Genomic DNA, 17,210 nt, shown 5'->3' on the forward strand with positions numbered 1-17,210 from the left:
GTACCCCCCAAAATCCTGATCCATAAGGGAGAGACCTAGAGATCTAGGCTGGCCTCCCACGAAAGAACATTTGAACCACTCATTAATGCTTGTCTTAACTTGACTGAGCTTCAGTTATTAGCCCCTATCCAGTCCATCACTGACCTCGGGCACCTGTTCAGAACATGAGCTGGTATACTTGGCTTAGATGAGAAAAGCTGGAGCTAGATATTGGTGACAAATCAGCCTTCACCAGCTGTTCAATGTAGATATGAAACAGTATGGCAGACATGATAAGTATGAGTGAGAAAGGAAGCTCTCAGTGATACCCATTTTGCTTGATGTAGAACTGCTTGAGCATCCAGTTTTCAACCACTTGTTAAACCATCTGCAAACCCAGCTGCCTGGGGCTAAATGAAACCTGGCTTTGCTGCAAGATGAAGACATTTGTGTGCTTCCTTCACATTAAAAAAAATGGCTTTTAGAAAAACTTTTGAGAACTAATGAGACCTGGTTGCTGACGGGGATTTTTATTTATTTTTGCATGAACCATATGTATAAAAAACTGCTGCTTTGTATGATCTAGGATACGAAATGGCCTAGATACCACCGCACCATAAAAACGTATCTACATTTCTTCGCATTACTATCTGTCATCTGAAGGGGGAGGTACTCTACCAAACCATATTAAGCTTAAAATGCTATCTAAATCAGATTTTGCGCAATCCTACGGGGATAATAGGCCACCTCCAACTCGGAGGCAGCCAACTTTCCAATGCGGGGCAGGCAGGTTCCTCTCCATATTCTGGCCGACCTCCATTTGCAGCTAGACAGCTGATTTTGGCTGTCTATCCGGGGCACCTTGGAGCAAGGAGGGGAGGCCAGACAGTGCATAGGAAGCTTCATAATGGCGTTTCCGTGGTCCCCTCCCCACCCCTAGGAACGCCCCCTTTTCAGTTGCTCGGTGTTGCTCTTCCGAGTGCACAGCAGGGGACAAACCGCACCTCCTATGAAGCAGCAGGGGAAGGGGTGGGGAGTCGGATTTCTGGGAACCTATTGGTGCGCTGGATCCGAGCTTGGTTCCCCAAAATAGAAAAATCCTATGGCTGGCTAGATGCTGTCTAGCGGCCATAGGATTGCACCCTAATATAGTGCTTGCATGGTAGTAGTTATCTAACCATAGAAGCAACACCAGGCACATGAGAACAACTTGTAGTGATACTATTAATTTCGATATTTATTATTTCTGCTACTATTATACACATTAATATGTGAAATACTGAAATGTGAACAAATGAATTCATACTAAGTATACAGAGGTGTGGTAATTGTATGACTAGTGGCAATGGATTGCCATTTCATTTATTTAAAAATATTTCTGAGTCACTTCTCCATTAAAAGTCTCCAAAGTGACTGACAATTAAAACAACCAAAAATTAATACTAAATTTAAAAGAATAAAAGCAATTTAAAAATAAAACTAGCAACAACAAAAACCAAGCAGAGAACTAATGTCAGTACAGCAACAGATAATAAAACCAATGGAGACCACCAGGAGCTTTTAATTCAGTTAAAAACCTTGGTAAAAAAAAAAAATGGCTGTTACCCTCATTGCTCTTATCTAGGGATCAGGCATCTCTTGAAAGCGTGTAGGAGGGTATGCCAAAGATGGGGTGCTATCATTCAATAGCAATAGCTCTGCGTACTTATGAGTCTGGCCTGATGAATTGGTTTAGCATAAGAAAATAAAAATCACACTAGATCAGGCATATCTAGTCCAACAGTCTGTCCCCACAGTGGGCCTTGGGGAAGCCCACAGCAGGACATGAATAAACACTGTGCCAGTGAATTATCTACTATGAATGTTATATAAATCAACACCTCTATATATTAACTATCCATTCACACACACACACACACACACACACACACTGTCCAATAAAAACATTTGAAACCTGACAAGTTGACTGAAATGAATACTAAATATAGATGGAAAGGACAGTCTGTTTCAGAGCTGAGCTTGTGGGTTCCGTAGAGACTCTTAATGGATTTCCAGAAGACAAGGGGAACAACATGCAGTATATTTTCTGCAGGCACATAGTGCTGGAATTCTTTTGCAAAGGAGTTTAGCTGGGCATGGTTAAGATGTAAGTAACATTCAGCTTCTTATGGCTTTAGAATCTAAAGTTCAGATAATTAAGAATGTATGTGTTCTTTGCTTGACTGAAGCCTGGAGTTACCTTTTCTGGTAATTTCTGTCTTCATTTTAGAGAGAATAAAATTATGAGTCAGTGACCAAATAATGACAGTGACTCACTCAAATGGCAGAAAGCTGGTATCTTTTGTGTTAAGGGACCAATGTGTACTTAGTGCTATAAGCATACTGTTTTTTTCTGCGTCTAATTGCGCTTGAGAAAGACAAAAATTGGACACAGCTTCGCATTTCTAATTTTTCAGAGGTCTGAAGTGGAACGGTAGGATTTAGTTATTTCAAACTATACTTAAAACCTGTCAGAAATATTTTAAATTTTAAAAAATGCCAGTTATATTTAGTAGAACTAAATTAAGTAGAATCCTCTTTCATGGTTTTTTCTTTTCCCTCCGGAACAGGAAAAGTTGAGGAACCAAATTCCTTAAAAATATTAAGGGGTGGGTTGAAGATCTGTGGTGAATCTTTAGAACTATGCACTACTCACACTCCATTCCTGTGTCCCATCCTCTGATGAGGTCGCTGTACAGCTGGCCATAAACGTCTTCATAGGAGAATCCAAAAATAGCAACAATGACATGACTGTTGGTTGTTGCTCTCTTCCCCATGTGATATTTTCCTAAGGGAGCAATAATCCATCTGTCCTGAACTCAGTATTACATGTATAAAATATTTTCTCTCAGACCTGTCCAAGACATGCAATTGTAATCCGCAGTAGTTGATCAAAATTAAAGGTTTTGCACATCTAATTTTTATCACCTAGTGATGATTCCTCCTGCCCCACTGCACTGTTCTATGGGTCCCCCATGCCAGTTTTGTAGTATCTGAATACCCTAAAGTTCAGTTGATCTATGGCCCAATTACATGTCTGTCAGCAAATAAGCATGTAAAATGGAGTGATGCATGATACAAGCTGATGCAGCAGTCAGTAAGCAATCGGGTCCATAACGTTTGTGCAGTAAGGTTCATTGTTGCTACACAGCTGATCACTGTTATGCAACCCTACTATGCAGTGCAAGAGAGAATGGGAAGTTGCAGGTACATGCCATCTGAAAGGCATTCTGGCCATCACAGTGCTTATATATGCCAGCTCAAATGTACACAAGCAGAATGTCATAATCTGCAAGAAAGATGCGTATTAACACCTGGGTAGTGGAACAGAACTGTCCTACTTGCCTCATCTAGGAAGTTGTGCTGACAACAGGGATTTGTCTTCCCAAAGGCAATACCCACAGCTTGTTGAAAGAAATAAGAATGTGTGGCCCAGTTTCACATGTCTGTGTATGGAAGAGGGCTTGTGAATTCTACTCACAAAATCTGGTCAGCTGAAATGGTCTAAGTGGGATGATTTGCAGACACGCAGCCCCAACACAAGCTTTCTAACCACCTGAGACGGGAGAGAACATGCACCACTGCATTGTGTCTCCCTTCCTCTTACTTTTTCTGCTGCCACATCAACTCTATGAAGAGGTGGCCAGAAGAAGCACTTCTTTGTAGAGCCAATGCAGAAACAGCAAAAGTAATGTGGGGGAGGGCATGCAATGCAGGACAGAGAGGGCAGGCAGTTGCTCCAGAGAGCAGCTGGTGGGGCTCTCCAGAGCACCTGCTGGAGGCAGCGGGCCTGGGCACCTCACCCTACTTCATGGGCGGGCCATCCTTGCAGACATGTATAAGAAATGGGTGCTGGTGGGCAACGTCAGGAAAGCATGGGTGCAGACTTTGATGCTACTGAGGGCATCACTCAGCAATGTGCTGGCAACTGCTGGCTTCCAGATTCCATTTTCTTCCAGATTCCATTTGTAACTCTTGAATTTTGTATGTTCTCTAGGTTTCTCTTCATATCACTAGGACACAGAACAAATAAAACAAGAGTCACATCTGTTTTTCTTCCTTTCCGCTTAAGCCTAGTTCTCACAAATAGTGGATGAGATGGCCTTCTATACAACCCTCCCCCACCTCATTCTTCAAACCAAAGCAAAATTATACCAAGGAGTAGGATAGGTTAGACCCTTCTGCTTGAAAAGTTTTTTGTTTTTAAGAGTGGAACATTCAATCCTGAAACCCTCAGCTGCCGTCTGAAGTGGTATAGCCTGGAGCTATACTACACTGTCTGCTGCTTGGAAGTAGGTGTTAGCAAAAATGAATGGTGGCTTGTCAGAGTTAACTTTGATGGTGGTGACTTGTATTGCAATGGAAGTTCAGCAGCAGAAGTGAACAGGAGTTGAATCTTGTTAAGGGCAGCAGCCTAATTTGTCAGTCTGAGATACAAGCACAGGAGCGCTGCTGCTGTAAATACTGAAGAAAGAATGACTCAGGAAATGTATTTTGAATGACACAGAAACCAAGGCAAGGGAAAGACCATTGGCAAGATATCTTAATGCCATTCAGGATGTCCTTGGTGAACTGTCAGAAGCTGCTGAGTAGACCTTTATGAACAGCAACAGAAGACAAAAATCAAGAAACACTTCACAAACCTTTGACTGAACTCCCTCTCCTTCCGCCTGTGTTTTACTCCATTTCTGTTGTCGGTTTACATTTCTTTCCATCCATTTCACAGTCCAAGTAATAGCTAATGAGGTTAGGACTATTCAGGGCAGATGAGCCTGCTTTGAAGGTTAAAAGCAACACCTTAGCCTTCATTCAAGGGCACAGCAGCCATCTTCTCTTAGGCCTGGGCTACACAAGCATCAGAAGAAAATAGAGTCTTTAGGTGACAGAGTAAGCCAAACCCTTTCAGACTACAGGCATTCCCCCCTCTACATCCTCTGTACAAGAAGAAAACAAATCAAGAACAGAGGTTCCATCCTTCTCCCTCTTGTGCTAGTTTTCTGCTGGAGCATTCAAAAAGATGATTTCCCCCACTGGAAATGAACAGTCCAATGGTACAGTACTCATGACTCTACCACCTCATTCCACTGCACATATAGATGCAGTCCCAGTGCTGCATCATATGTTTACCTGGATAAAATTTACTTTGTATGCATGGTGTCTAGGTTGAACCATTTTTAGTTGCATACACATATGCATTTTCTTGTTATCCATCTCTCTTTCTATTTGTCTTTATTTACCATGTCATATCAAGTGATCTAAAGCAAGAGATCCAAAAGACATTGACTTAGTACACTTCTTCTGAGTCCCCTTCCAAAGTACATAAACCCTCAACACTCCAGTCTATGCATCTAATGAAGGAGGCTGTAGCCTCTGAAAGCTCATAGTCTTTTCAAACATTTGATATGAAACTCCACGCTCAAACACTTCCAACAATATAGGAGAGAAATTGTTGATTCTGCATGACTCACAACTGAGCATTGGTCCAGTTTCTCAAGGTGACACTGATCATCTTCAGAATGCTAAATAGCACAGTTGTATTTTATTATTATGGACAGATAGACAGAAATGTTGCTGCACATTAGCAACCCATATTTAGGATACTTCCAGATCCGTAGATCTTGCAAGTTTGTCACCCTCAATCCACATGGCTACGTTGCCCATCTCTAGTGTCAATTCCAAAAGGACAAGCAGAACTGCTACAGCATAAACTCTGTAATGGTGATACCAAAATCCCTATGTCAGATGGTCCGGGGGGGGGGGGGGATACTTCCTGTTCTGGTACTGCCATCACTGGGGTACTTCCTGTCTGGGAGAACACGTTTTGATTGGTGCCACTTTGCCAAGTTCTTCTAAAAAAGTAACCATGCTGTTATTTCATAGACATGATGGAGAATTCTTCTGGCGAAAATTACTTACAAAACTCTCATGAAGAAGGAAAACTTTATGCGGTTGATTCCTTAAACAACTTAAATGAACAACAGCTTTGTGTGGCTCGATCTCCACAGCCAAGTATGTATGCATTTTTCAACCACTTTTCAAGATATCAGAATAATGTTACCTATTTTGTGACATTTAACGAGATAAATGTGTTCTCTGAGTGGTTTAGGAAGATGCCAGATGCTAACTGGCACATCTAAATTTGCCCTCACTGCTCAAAACAGTGATGCTACTATACATGTGCCTGCCCTTCAAGGTCTTCCCTAACGTAGGCCTCATCCTGCAAAGTTTGGTTTATTCCACCAATAAGTTTCCCCCCAGAAAATAAATGGAGTTATGTCCTAAAGTAGACATGTGCTGACTTCTTGAACCACAGCAAAGAAGCTCAGCACCTTGCAATGTTAAATTAACATATGTTAAACATTTGCAAAAATTGGTGGGTGGTGTGTGTCATATACCTTAAATCAATCTGACTTTTGTGTATATCTTTTAATTCAAAATACAAGCCCAAATACTCAATTTACAGTTGTACCAGGTGACCAGATGCAATAGGAGATGGAGCTTGTGACATATACCAAGTTCTGTTGAAGAAGGAATTTTGGCTGAGGGAAGATGCATCAGCCAAAATCTTGCTTCTACACAACTGTTAAAGACACAGAGATCCTATCTTCTGTTTCATTTGGATACTCACTTGGATGGCATTGTCACTGATCTGAGGATAAGCGTTGAACTTAGCATTCTACTGTCTTGCGCCTTTTCAAAACTTGCTTTAGTCGCTCGCCTGCTAGCTGCGTTTAAAGCTCTGAAAACTACATTTCCTATATGACGCTTTTAATGTATATCTTTTTCCTTCTCTAGAAGTTTTTTTGGCTGCTGCATATTTCCCCTCTGAATGGTTTAGATTGCATGAAGCACAATCGTATGTATGTTTACAGAGAAGCAAGTCACATTGGTTTTCAATGGAGTTTACTACCAAGTAAATGCATTTCAGATTGCAGCCTCAGAATATTTATTATTTTTATTTAAGAGACATATATCTCCCCTTTCTTCCATCATGGAGCTCAGGGTGGCATATACGTTTTCTCTCTCTGATAATTCTGATCTGAACAATTTGGAAGTGAGTTTTGGAGTTTGGGTTTGTTTGTTTTTTAAAGAGAAGCAGCTAATGCAACTCATTGTGGGGATAGCATTTCTTTGCTGGGGGTTTGAACTGAGCATGATATTTTCTTGGCAAGCCTAACAGTTCCCTCATTCCATGAAGCCTCATCAAATAATTCTTTTTCAATTGCTCCATCCTAATTTTATTCTCAAGTATTTTTGTCTCTAATGTACACATGGCAACAAGATTATTTTTAGTAAGCCCAACTCCCTTGCTGTGTTCTGAAGGCTTTTTGGAAGTTATAGTTTCTTAGCAATATTCCACATTTTGTTGCTTGAACAGAATCACATGGCTTGTCCTGAACTTAGAAAAAGTGTGCATATATAAAATGAGGCTGAAGGTTACCAGTAAAATGTAAGTTATAGACCAGTTTATTTCTGATCAGATGAACAGCCATATCAGGGCCAGCTCCAGGTTTGATGAGTGACTCCAGTAGTGTAGTGGCAAATTCAGAAGTGCAGGGTCCCTTCATGACAGTCACAGCCACGCCCCCTTCTAAGATTACACAACCTTGTAAGATATACAACCTTCAACTGGGATCCAAAAACAGTGCAGATGAGAGTAAGGCAATGGTATTTCAATTGGATGTCTGAGAAAAAATGCACTAGTGTTAAAATCTTTTTCACTCACACACAAACATTTTAGGTTTTCAAAATATGATACTGTATGGGAGCTTCACCCTCACTTGGTGGCAGGGAAGGGGAGGAGACGGCTGGAAGAGCCCATCCCACAGCAGTAGGCTGGGAGTAGGAGGGACCTGGCTGAGACCTGGCTCTTAAATGTCCTGGGTCTTCATCCCTGTGAGACCCCACCACCACTACACCGCTGAGTGGCTCCCTCCTATGCTAGTAGGGACTTCATGGAGGGCTTACCTAATGGTGCTGCTTTGATTGAGGGGCACTGATTGGCAACCATTTACATTTCCCAGAATGCCCCCAATGTAACATTATTCCTGAGCATTGTGGGAAATTAAAATGGTGGTTGCCTGACCTTGAGTGTTGGGAAATGAATTTAAAGGTTCCACATTATGCCACCAGGCCTGGGGCATATAATTAAATGAGGCCTGTTATCTCTCTCTCAGAAAAAAAGGGGAGCAAAGATGTTACCAGTAACCTGTATTATTATTTGGTGCCACTCTGTGCTGTTACTATTGGCTTTTAGTATGGCAAATTTATTTCAGAATGAGAGTTTGCAAATCAATGCAGTCTTGGAGGTTTTAAAGGACTGCTGTTCAGAGCCATTAGTTTTCCAGTGTTTTGACTTCAGTGGGCTGCCGTCCAGTATGCGGTTTCAGGAATGCAGCCAGGGTGGGATATGTTGTCACCCTCTAACATTCTGACAAATGCTCTCTTTATAGCTGTCAGCTGTTTTACACAGGAATCTGTGGTTAAATTTCTAAATTACAAACCTTCTTAGGGGAAGAAAATATTTTCAAGTTCACGATTTTAAGGTTTTATGTGAGGCATTTTAAATGTCCTGATTAGCCATTGCTTTTGTTTCTGGTAAGAATATGAGAACCAACACTTCTACATTACAGGCAATTGAATTTTGCAGCCCACTAGTTAATATTGACTAAACATGTGTACATGCTATGAATAATTGTAAATGAACTTCTGGCATAGGTGGCTTCTAACTGGTTTTGGTAGAAGCTAAGCTGCATTTCCATTTTGGTTGAGAACATTAAAGGGCCACACTGGTAACAACTTGGCTGGGTTCTCTGTTCACTGATTACTCACAATATTGTAGTCTAATACTCTTGCCAAGCTCACTTAGTAAGAACTGTTCATTAGACAGAGCGGACAAGAGACTTTTGTTTAGAATTCTACTGATAGCTTACTGTGCTTGAAAGCCCATACCAGCAGCACTCCACATTTTATAAGTGCATCTGGGAAGCAGCATTGGTGGTGACAGAACTTAATAAACTTCATACATAATGCATTTTTTAAGAAGGCAGAGGACATTGGGGGAAATGACTGTTAAAAGTCAGCAAGTTTCAATTTATGCATCGGCAGGAAGATGTGTGACTACGAAGGCAGGCTTGCTCTGAAAGCAGCCAATTCCTCAAGCAAGGATTTATACGGCCTTAAAGTGCTGCTATATTACAGGTTGGGCAATAGTGCTGGTGTCCACTGTGGCTGGTGGGGTGAAGGGTGGGCCACCAGAGGTGGAAACAAGGGGTCACAAAAGGTGGAGCCATGTGGCATAGGAGTCTTTAAAGCCATAACATTGTGCAATCCATATACAAAGGCAGAGGAGCTTGTAAGGACATGGCAGCTGGGCAGCTATGTGCCACAGGAGTTTTTTCAGGCTTAACATTATGCAACTCAGTTTTAAGCCACCCCATTTTTCCCATATTCACAAATAATTGTTAAGCCACCCCAACTTTTTCCTGCAAAAGAGACTCTCAAATCCAATGGGGGGGGGGCGCACACAGAGCAAGGCAGGCATGCAGCAACTGATCCACTGTATCACATGACTGAGCAACCAGCAGACAAAAGCAACGGAAGAAAATAACATGGGGGACACTGGAACACACTGAAGGTCAGGACATGCAGCAGCAGAGGAGCACACTCTCGGTCTCAGCTCCCACCTCAGCTCACTCTACAACTACTCTGAGGTGCTGCATGTGTATAGACCAGCCACACCCACAACAATTCTTATTGGCTCAATCTATCCAAGTGATTTTTGGCCTGGGCAGCCTCAGTGCTGGTAGAGAAGCTCTACCCCGACTCTAAGACAGCCCTATTGGCTGGGGCTGCTGGGCTATGGGACTTTGGTCCTTTCCCCCCTGAACTTTCTCCATACTTTGGAAGACCACCAGTAAGGTCGGCCTACACAAAGCCTTCCCCATGACTCTCAATGGGGAAAGGGAGGTTCTGTGCATGTGCACTGTGAATGTATGTACAGTTTTGAAAGTATGCTGCTGAACACCCAGATAGTAGTGGCAGCCAGTGATCCTACCATGCTGCACAGAGGAAAGGGGGATGCATGGGCAGAGGGTTGCTTTTTAAATTACTTTTTCTTTCCCAGGGGGCAGGGTGGGTGAGAGTTCAGAGGAGTAGTCTCCCCCCTCCCTTGATTAGCACTGCACCTGGTGATGTGTATTATAGGATTTGGAGCAAAATCTGACTCCGAGAATACCAGCTTCAGTATTTAGAAATATAGGTCTATGGAATGCCTAGTTAATTTTTTTTTTCTGGAGGCTCAAAGGCCTGAGGGAGCCAACTAATAGTGGTCTTTCCGTGGATAGTGCTATCCCCTACATAGTTCCCAGTCACTCTTCATAGTCCCTATTGCCTAATCTTATGCCATCCTTGCCTGAAGTTTCTGGTCATTTCTTAACCCATGGTGAAATATACCAGGCTTCAAAGTAATATATGATTTATTGGTCTGATATTCAGTGGCATGCCACCCAAAACACAAATACTTCAGGGGTATGTTGTGTGTGGACAAAAAAGCTATAAATCTTGGCATAGTAAATGCATGGTCCTATGAATAATTCATGCTTTTCTTTTTTTACCCTGGATGTAGATTCCCTGGCCACTTACCACCTGTTTCCAACCTTCCCTTTCTGAAAAAGAATAAGTAGTGATAGACCCAGCTCTGAGCTTATCCTTTTGCTAGACCTCTGGCAATGTGGGTTTAGGAGTTGGTATAAGATGGACATTAAGCATGTGGCCTCAAGCATCAGTTAAGTTTTCACCTATAGGTCAAATGGAAATTACATCATTTGGGTCCTGTTAGATTTTTCTTTGAGAGGTATTCCAGGAATTTTCTTTTGTGCTTCTAGTCATTCCTAGCAGAGAGATCCTAGGGGTTGTTGAAGGCCAACTATAATATTTTCTATGACATCAAGTCAAAGATGAACCAGAGGCAGAAACACCTTGTTGTTCAAGCAAGGTCCCAGTCCAAACAGGAAGCCTTTTATAGCCCTTCCTATGCAATGGCTAAGTTGGTGTGGCCAGTGCAGAGCCTAAGAATACTTCACCTCCAGGCTTCACTCCAAGCTGCAGTAATAATAGCATGCCACATGAGGCATCCACACACAGTTACAGAATGGAAGATTCCTGGTTGCTGGTTCTAAACCCAGGAGATCCTGACATATCCTGAAGGGTTCCATTCTATTTCTCTGCTATTAAACATGCTTGTTGGGTGAGACTGTATGAAAAGACAGAGTCCAATGACACGAGTTTTGTTTGTATTTGGCCCTTATCATGTGATCTTGATATTTTCCCAGTAGCTTGCCATACTAGTGCAGAAAAGGGCAACTAATGATCAAGGGGCTGGAGCATCTCCCCTATGAGGGAAGGTTTCAACAGCTGGGCTTGTTTAGCTTGGAAAAAAGGAGGGTAAGGGGAGACATGATAGAGGTCTATAAAATTATGCATGGTGTGGAGAATGTGGATACGGGGGCATTTTTCTCCTTCTCTCAAAATACTAGAACCTGAGGTCATCCCATGAAACTGATTGGTGGGAGATCCAGGACAGATAAAAGGAAGTACTTCTTCACACAGCAAATAGTTAAAAGTATGGTATTCACTACCACAGGATGTAGTGATGGCCACCAATTTGGATGGCTTTAAAAGGGGGCTAGACAAATTCCTGGAGGAAAGGGCTATCAATGGCTACTAGTCCTGATGGCTATGTGCTACCTCCAGTACCAGAGGCAGTGAGCCTATGTACACCAGTTGCTGGGGAACATGGGCAGGGGGGTTCCTCCTTAACAGCTGATTGGCCACTGTGTGAACAAAATGCTGGGCTAGATGGACCCTTAGTCTGATCCAGCAGGGCTCTTCTTTTGTTCTTAACAGAGGTCTGTATGTGGTTGAGTTAACAGAAACGGATTCAAGCCAAAATTGAAGTAACAATTGGCAGGCCTTGTAACTTGCCTGGGTGCGGGGTAAGACTGGGACTTTTACCATTTATAATGTTCAGCTTCTCATTCGGATTATTCAGATTTACAGCCTTGACTGTTCATAGATTCATTATCCAAGCTACAGCAGTGGCCAGTAGTGCTTTCTATGAATTCTATCTGGTAAGAGGACTATGTCCTTTTCAGACCCAGCAACCATCATTTATGCCTTTGGAACTCTGAGACTAAACAGTTACAATGGATTACTTATGCGAATGCCCTTGATGCCCATGCAGAAGCTGCAGCTGGTGCAGAGCGTTCTGGTCCTGGTCCTGATAGGGGCTGGCTGACAGGGGCACATTATAATAATGCTCCAGCATTTGCTTTCTATTCCTTTGTAGACTTAATTCAGGGAATTGATTGTGACCCCATTTTAAAGATTACTTTATTTGTCACATTTCTAGTTCACTGTTTGACTCAAATTGAAACTTCATTTTATTTCATTTTTATTTATTTCATTTCTATACTGCCCAATAGCTGAAACTTTATGCTGGTTGATAAATAACATCATTTTAAAGATTGCCTGAACTGAACATTTTTGAGACATTATTTCTACCCCAACCGTCTATCACAGCTTCTTAAGACTGTCTGAGATAAACTGTTATTAAAAGTAGCTATATAACAATCTATTGATTAAATATATGGTACTTTAAAAGTCACTTTTCTAGTGTAGAATTGCTTATGAAATAAGAGTTACTTTTTTGGTGGGGGTTGGATGGCACAGTTGGTGTACACTGCTTAGGGGGAAAACAACAGGATTCAGTTCAGAAATTCTGCTATTCTCTTCTTAGAATAAGAGCCAATTTACTATGTTCATTCTCATCCTCTTAGAATCTTGTTTTTGTTTTCCAGCAGTCTGGGAAGAGAACGTAGACAGTGCTGGCTGTTTGACAATGCAAAGTGGCATGAGATGCCAAAGCTGGTTCTTTGTCACGTTGATCATTACTTTAATAGTCAGCTTGGCACTTGTTTCCTTTGTAATAATCTTAATAGGTAAGTAAGTGCACTTTAGTTCTTAGGATATTGATTGCAAGGAAAGGACAGAATTTAATGCCATACTGTATGTTTTGTGATGTGCTCTCACCTTTGATTTGTGTCACTATGGATAAATGGAGGGATGAAAGAATGAGCAATGCACACTGCTGATTAGAAAGTCCTTTCGTACAGAATTCTATGAGAAGCTAAGAAGCTGATCTTATGACAATGGAAATCTAAAAGCCCGCCATCAAGTCAACATTGGCTTGTTTTCACCACTAGAATGTGGGAGCAGGCTGTTTTACAAAAAGAGACTTGGGTAATGTAATTTGACCATCCTCCCTATGGTGTTTTGGAAATGTTTGGTTTGTATATGCCTTTCCTTCAAAACGTTCCATCCTCTGCCCCGTATTCTTTCCTGCAGGATGCATGGGAATGAGTGGCTGTGTGACTGTGTACAATCTATGTGACTTCGGGTAGAAGTTTGTTTTAGGTGGGATCTAAATTCTGTGTATAAGAAAGGGAGGAAGTGAGGAGGATTCAGGGACAATGATCATTGTTATAAGTGGCAATGTAGAGATAATATTTTGAAATAATTTGGTATAACAAAAAGCATAAAGTTCAATTTTTAAACAAGTCATTTAATATGTAAAACTATGACTAAATATTACTTCAGGAAGGCAGGGGTGGGCAGCAATATATTATAATTAGATTGGTGGAAATGGGTTGATATGGATGCCAAATAACTATCCAGCCTTGATTAAATGATCAAAATGTGTATTTGCTGTTGTCTCCCATCCTGTGGGACAGTTAACTTTATTTTGGGACACAGAATAGAAAAGAATGCAACAGTTTTGTAGGATTAATATCTAAGCCAAATGAAGTAAAGAAATCTGGAGAAACATTTAGTACCTAATTTAACTTTCCAGACCAATTTTGTTAGCCAAAATCAAGGAACGGGTTTTCCACATTAAATGGAACCATAAGATGTCTGTGTAAAACCTTAAAGGGACAGGAGAGATCAAATAGGCTGTAACCACATTGCCAGAGGGCTTTATTTTCCTGCTCAAGTGTGCCAGTTGTTTTCTTTCCAGGAAAGAGAGAAATCTTCCCAGATGTAATGTTTGTGAAAACCAGTGGAGCCACATGGGGTTGGCTTCAAGACATAAACCTGATGGCTTGCATGCCATTAATGGAAAGACTTCCCTAAACAAAATAATCATAAAACTCTGGATACTATAGCGGAACTAAGTTTCAGGATTCTCATGACAGGAATTGTTAGCTAGGATTAGAGCAATTGCAGCTAATGATGGGAAAGCCTGCTGGCCCATTATTATAGGATAGCACATTATCCATCATTATGGTGGATGAATTTGGTCCATCATTTGGTGTGTGTGTGGGGGGGGCATTGTACCCCTGGATTGTAGGGATCCCTTGGAGTGCAATGCATCTCTGGGCACAACATGCAGAGATACATGGTGCCTACTTTTTCTCCAGAAGCTGGGCTTTCCATTGTCATTCATTCCTGCCATTCACTTTTTATAGCAGAAACTAAAGTGTGTGTTCATCTTTGCTAGGCTATTATTATTAATAATAATAATAATAATAATTTTATTGCCATTTTATAGACAGGGCATTGAGGTTCAGAGTGAGAAGGTTGCCCCTGGCACACTAAACTCCACTCCTTCATGGTCTGCTAATGTTGATCAGGCATTTATAGATCATATCACAGAGCTTTCTTTGCTGCATAGTAAACTGCGCCATGCTTACTGGAAGGCCCGTTTTCTGGGCTTTTCTCCAACTCCTATGACTGTGGCTTTTCTCCAACTCCTACTATGATTAGTAGTTTCTACACTCCATGCCCATAATGAAAAACAAAAAACAAATCAGTTATGGTCTTCAAGACTACATTTCATTATTGGTGGTTGTCTTATTATCGAGGATGCATCCAAATGTGATATAATCTCAAACATAGGGGGTGTTGCTGGGAATTGTGTAGCTAGTGGCTGAGATGGCGTTATCACCCCCACTCCCACCATGTACGTGGTAGAGGATTCACTTTTCTAGGAGCAGTGTGTCCAGGGTGTATATTCCTGTGTATATGCATGTGCATGCATGAGCATATCTGTGCAGGACTGCTGTCAGCTCTGTTCTTCTTGTGGGAGAACAAGAAGAGGGAGGTTTGGCTAGGGCAAACTACAGCATTTCCAGCTCAAGCAACGTTTACCATGTTGTTTCAAAGCTGCTGAAAGCGGATACAGTGGAAGTGTCATAAGTGTGGGTTAAGCAGCAAATTGTCTCTGTATTAAAGGAGTTGCACATGCTTTTAAATAAATATCTAGTTACAGTGCCAGACCAAGATATTTTGCTTCCTGAAGCACAGCCTAGTACCTTGTCCTTTAAAATGTCTTGGTGCACTTTCAGACCTAATTCCTGCCTTCATCTATTCCTACCCACCTTGGTAATGCCTGAAGCAGGTGCTTCACCCTGCTCTATTGCCGGGCCAGCCTCTGGTTATTTAGTATGCTCTATTAGGAACTGCATTTAATGTGAGAATATGTATATTGGTTTGAATATTACCTTCCATTCTTTTGTAGTTCACACTGGAGACAAGATGGATGACGTTTCAAGAAAAATAGTACTGGAAAGGAAGAGCATTGAAGACCTTAAGAAATTAAATGACATGATTTTACAAATCCTCAACCAGACAGAATGGATGGAGAATTTAGGAAACCTTAGCACAAGGCAAACTAGACAATCCCTTAGTACAAAGCAAACTAGACAATCAATAGCCTGATCTTCCAGGCTACTGAATGAAGAAGGATGAACTAGAAGCATCAGGGCAGAAGGCCACTCAATGCAATAAAATCCATTTTCAAATTGCTCATGTAATTTCAGACATATTCTGTGCATCAGAGCTTTTCATGAATCATCCTGTAGGCTTCACAGCTCCCAGAGCAGACTTGGAAAAGCACCCTGCAGAGAGTTAGTTTCTACAATGATGGACTTCTCTGTAATTTTGTACAATGTTAGGTTCTTGCTCATTCCTGTGGTTATTGATAAATGGATGAGCTTAGTACAAGCATTTTATTTTGAGGTGCTGCATATAGACCCACAAATAGAAGTGGTGATGGTGGGGATTTTGGCAGGAAACAGGTGTGGGGCCCTGATCCAAATCAAGAGCACATTCCCAACTGGCAGTGGTGCAGCTAGGTAATTTTAGACCCTAGACTTAGTGACCCCTGTAGATGGCCATGTGTATTACTTCAGTAGTGAAGCACTCCACTAACATTTCTCTTCTCCTCCCCCCGCACCCCGCCATTCCATGCTCTACAACTGCTTCTATATTCCTGATATGTTAGAACAACAAAATTGTTCACAAACCCTGGTTGTTGTTGTTGAAGATGATGATAATAATACTCTGAGCAGTTTTGCATTTTAGACTCAAATCATAGCACCATGACTACAGGAATAAAATGGAGTTTGCTTCTGCTGCCCTGATGCCCTCATCACTGGTCACTGGCTGGCAATTTGGGGGATCTTTGAGCTGTGGGGCCTGAAGGTTGAGGTCTAGCAGCAGTACTGACAACTGGAGCCCTGTGGCTGCTTTTTCTTAAAAAAAAAAAAAAAGCGGGGGGGGGAGGACAGTTTAAGCACTCTTTCTAAAAAGCATGTTTATCACTGAAGAGCCTGCAGTGTGGTGGCCCCCTTTCTGTGGAACTCCTGGCTTCTGGAGATCAGGCAGCCACCAACACTGTGTTGTTTTTGGCACGTCCTGAACACATCTTTATTTCAAGAAAGCTTCCTTGATTGACCAGGCACAGGTTTTTTTGGTATTGTTTTTTAAAAGCTAAATTTTTAATATGGAGTTTTATCCTTTTTTCTTTTATTGTTCGCTGCTCCAGAATCTGTTTAGATGTGGAGTGATATATAAATGTTGTAAATAAAATAAAATCAATGAAATTATGTGTCATTTTGCCCTTATTTTCCTACTGTCTTTTTGTTCATGACTATTGCTATTGTGATTTTTAGGGACCCCAGAAGTGTTTTTAAGATGGCTGCCATCGTAATAAATTTTGCTTACTTTTCAGGTGTGCTTTTTTAAACATCTGCATATTTAATGGGCAGATCGTAAAGCTAGAAGCTACCCCATTCAATAATGTTGAAATGGCTTTATCACAATAATACAAACACTTGAACTAAAAATAA

General features: G+C 41.4%; 1 protein-coding gene and 1 long non-coding RNA gene across 2 annotated transcripts in view; one reads left to right on the forward strand and one right to left on the reverse strand.

Moving 5' to 3' along the window:
* Positions 1-1,191: 1,191 nt before the first annotated feature.
* The window catches only part of LOC146340003 (uncharacterized), a 41,161-nt gene continuing 25,142 nt past the window's right edge, over positions 1,192-17,210 (reverse strand). The window contains exons 2-4 of the long non-coding RNA XR_014784431.1: positions 15,582-15,642; positions 4,662-4,863; positions 1,192-4,031 (exon numbers count right to left, since the gene is read on the reverse strand). This is a non-coding gene — a long non-coding RNA (uncharacterized LOC146340003). The remainder of the gene's footprint in view (positions 4,032-4,661; positions 4,864-15,581; positions 15,643-17,210) is intronic.
* LSMEM1 (leucine rich single-pass membrane protein 1) lies at positions 5,901-16,494 on the forward strand. The gene is made up of 3 exons (XM_084810778.1): positions 5,901-6,027; positions 12,879-13,019; positions 15,599-16,494. Exons 1-3 carry the CDS (start codon positions 5,901-5,903, stop codon positions 15,796-15,798), a joined length of 468 nt encoding a protein of 155 aa, XP_084666904.1. The 3' UTR covers positions 15,799-16,494.

This window comes from Heloderma suspectum, chromosome 7 (genome assembly GCF_057233095.1).
Source record: "Heloderma suspectum isolate Gila_16-S chromosome 7, 16-S_ref, whole genome shotgun sequence".
In the NCBI taxonomy this organism is placed as follows: Eukaryota; Metazoa; Chordata; class Lepidosauria; order Squamata; family Helodermatidae; genus Heloderma; species Heloderma suspectum.

Excerpts from the sequence above, each read along its gene's own strand:
- LSMEM1 (XM_084810778.1), top strand. The coding sequence starts at position 5,901 with ATGATGGAGAATTCTTCTGGCGAAAATTACTTACAAAACTCTCATGAA. Across the intron at positions 6,028-12,878 it reads GGCTCGATCTCCACAGCCAA|CAGTCTGGGAAGAGAACGTA; the intron begins GTATGTATGCAT and ends TTTGTTTTCCAG. Across the intron at positions 13,020-15,598 it reads CTTTGTAATAATCTTAATAG|TTCACACTGGAGACAAGATG; the intron begins GTAAGTAAGTGC and ends ATTCTTTTGTAG.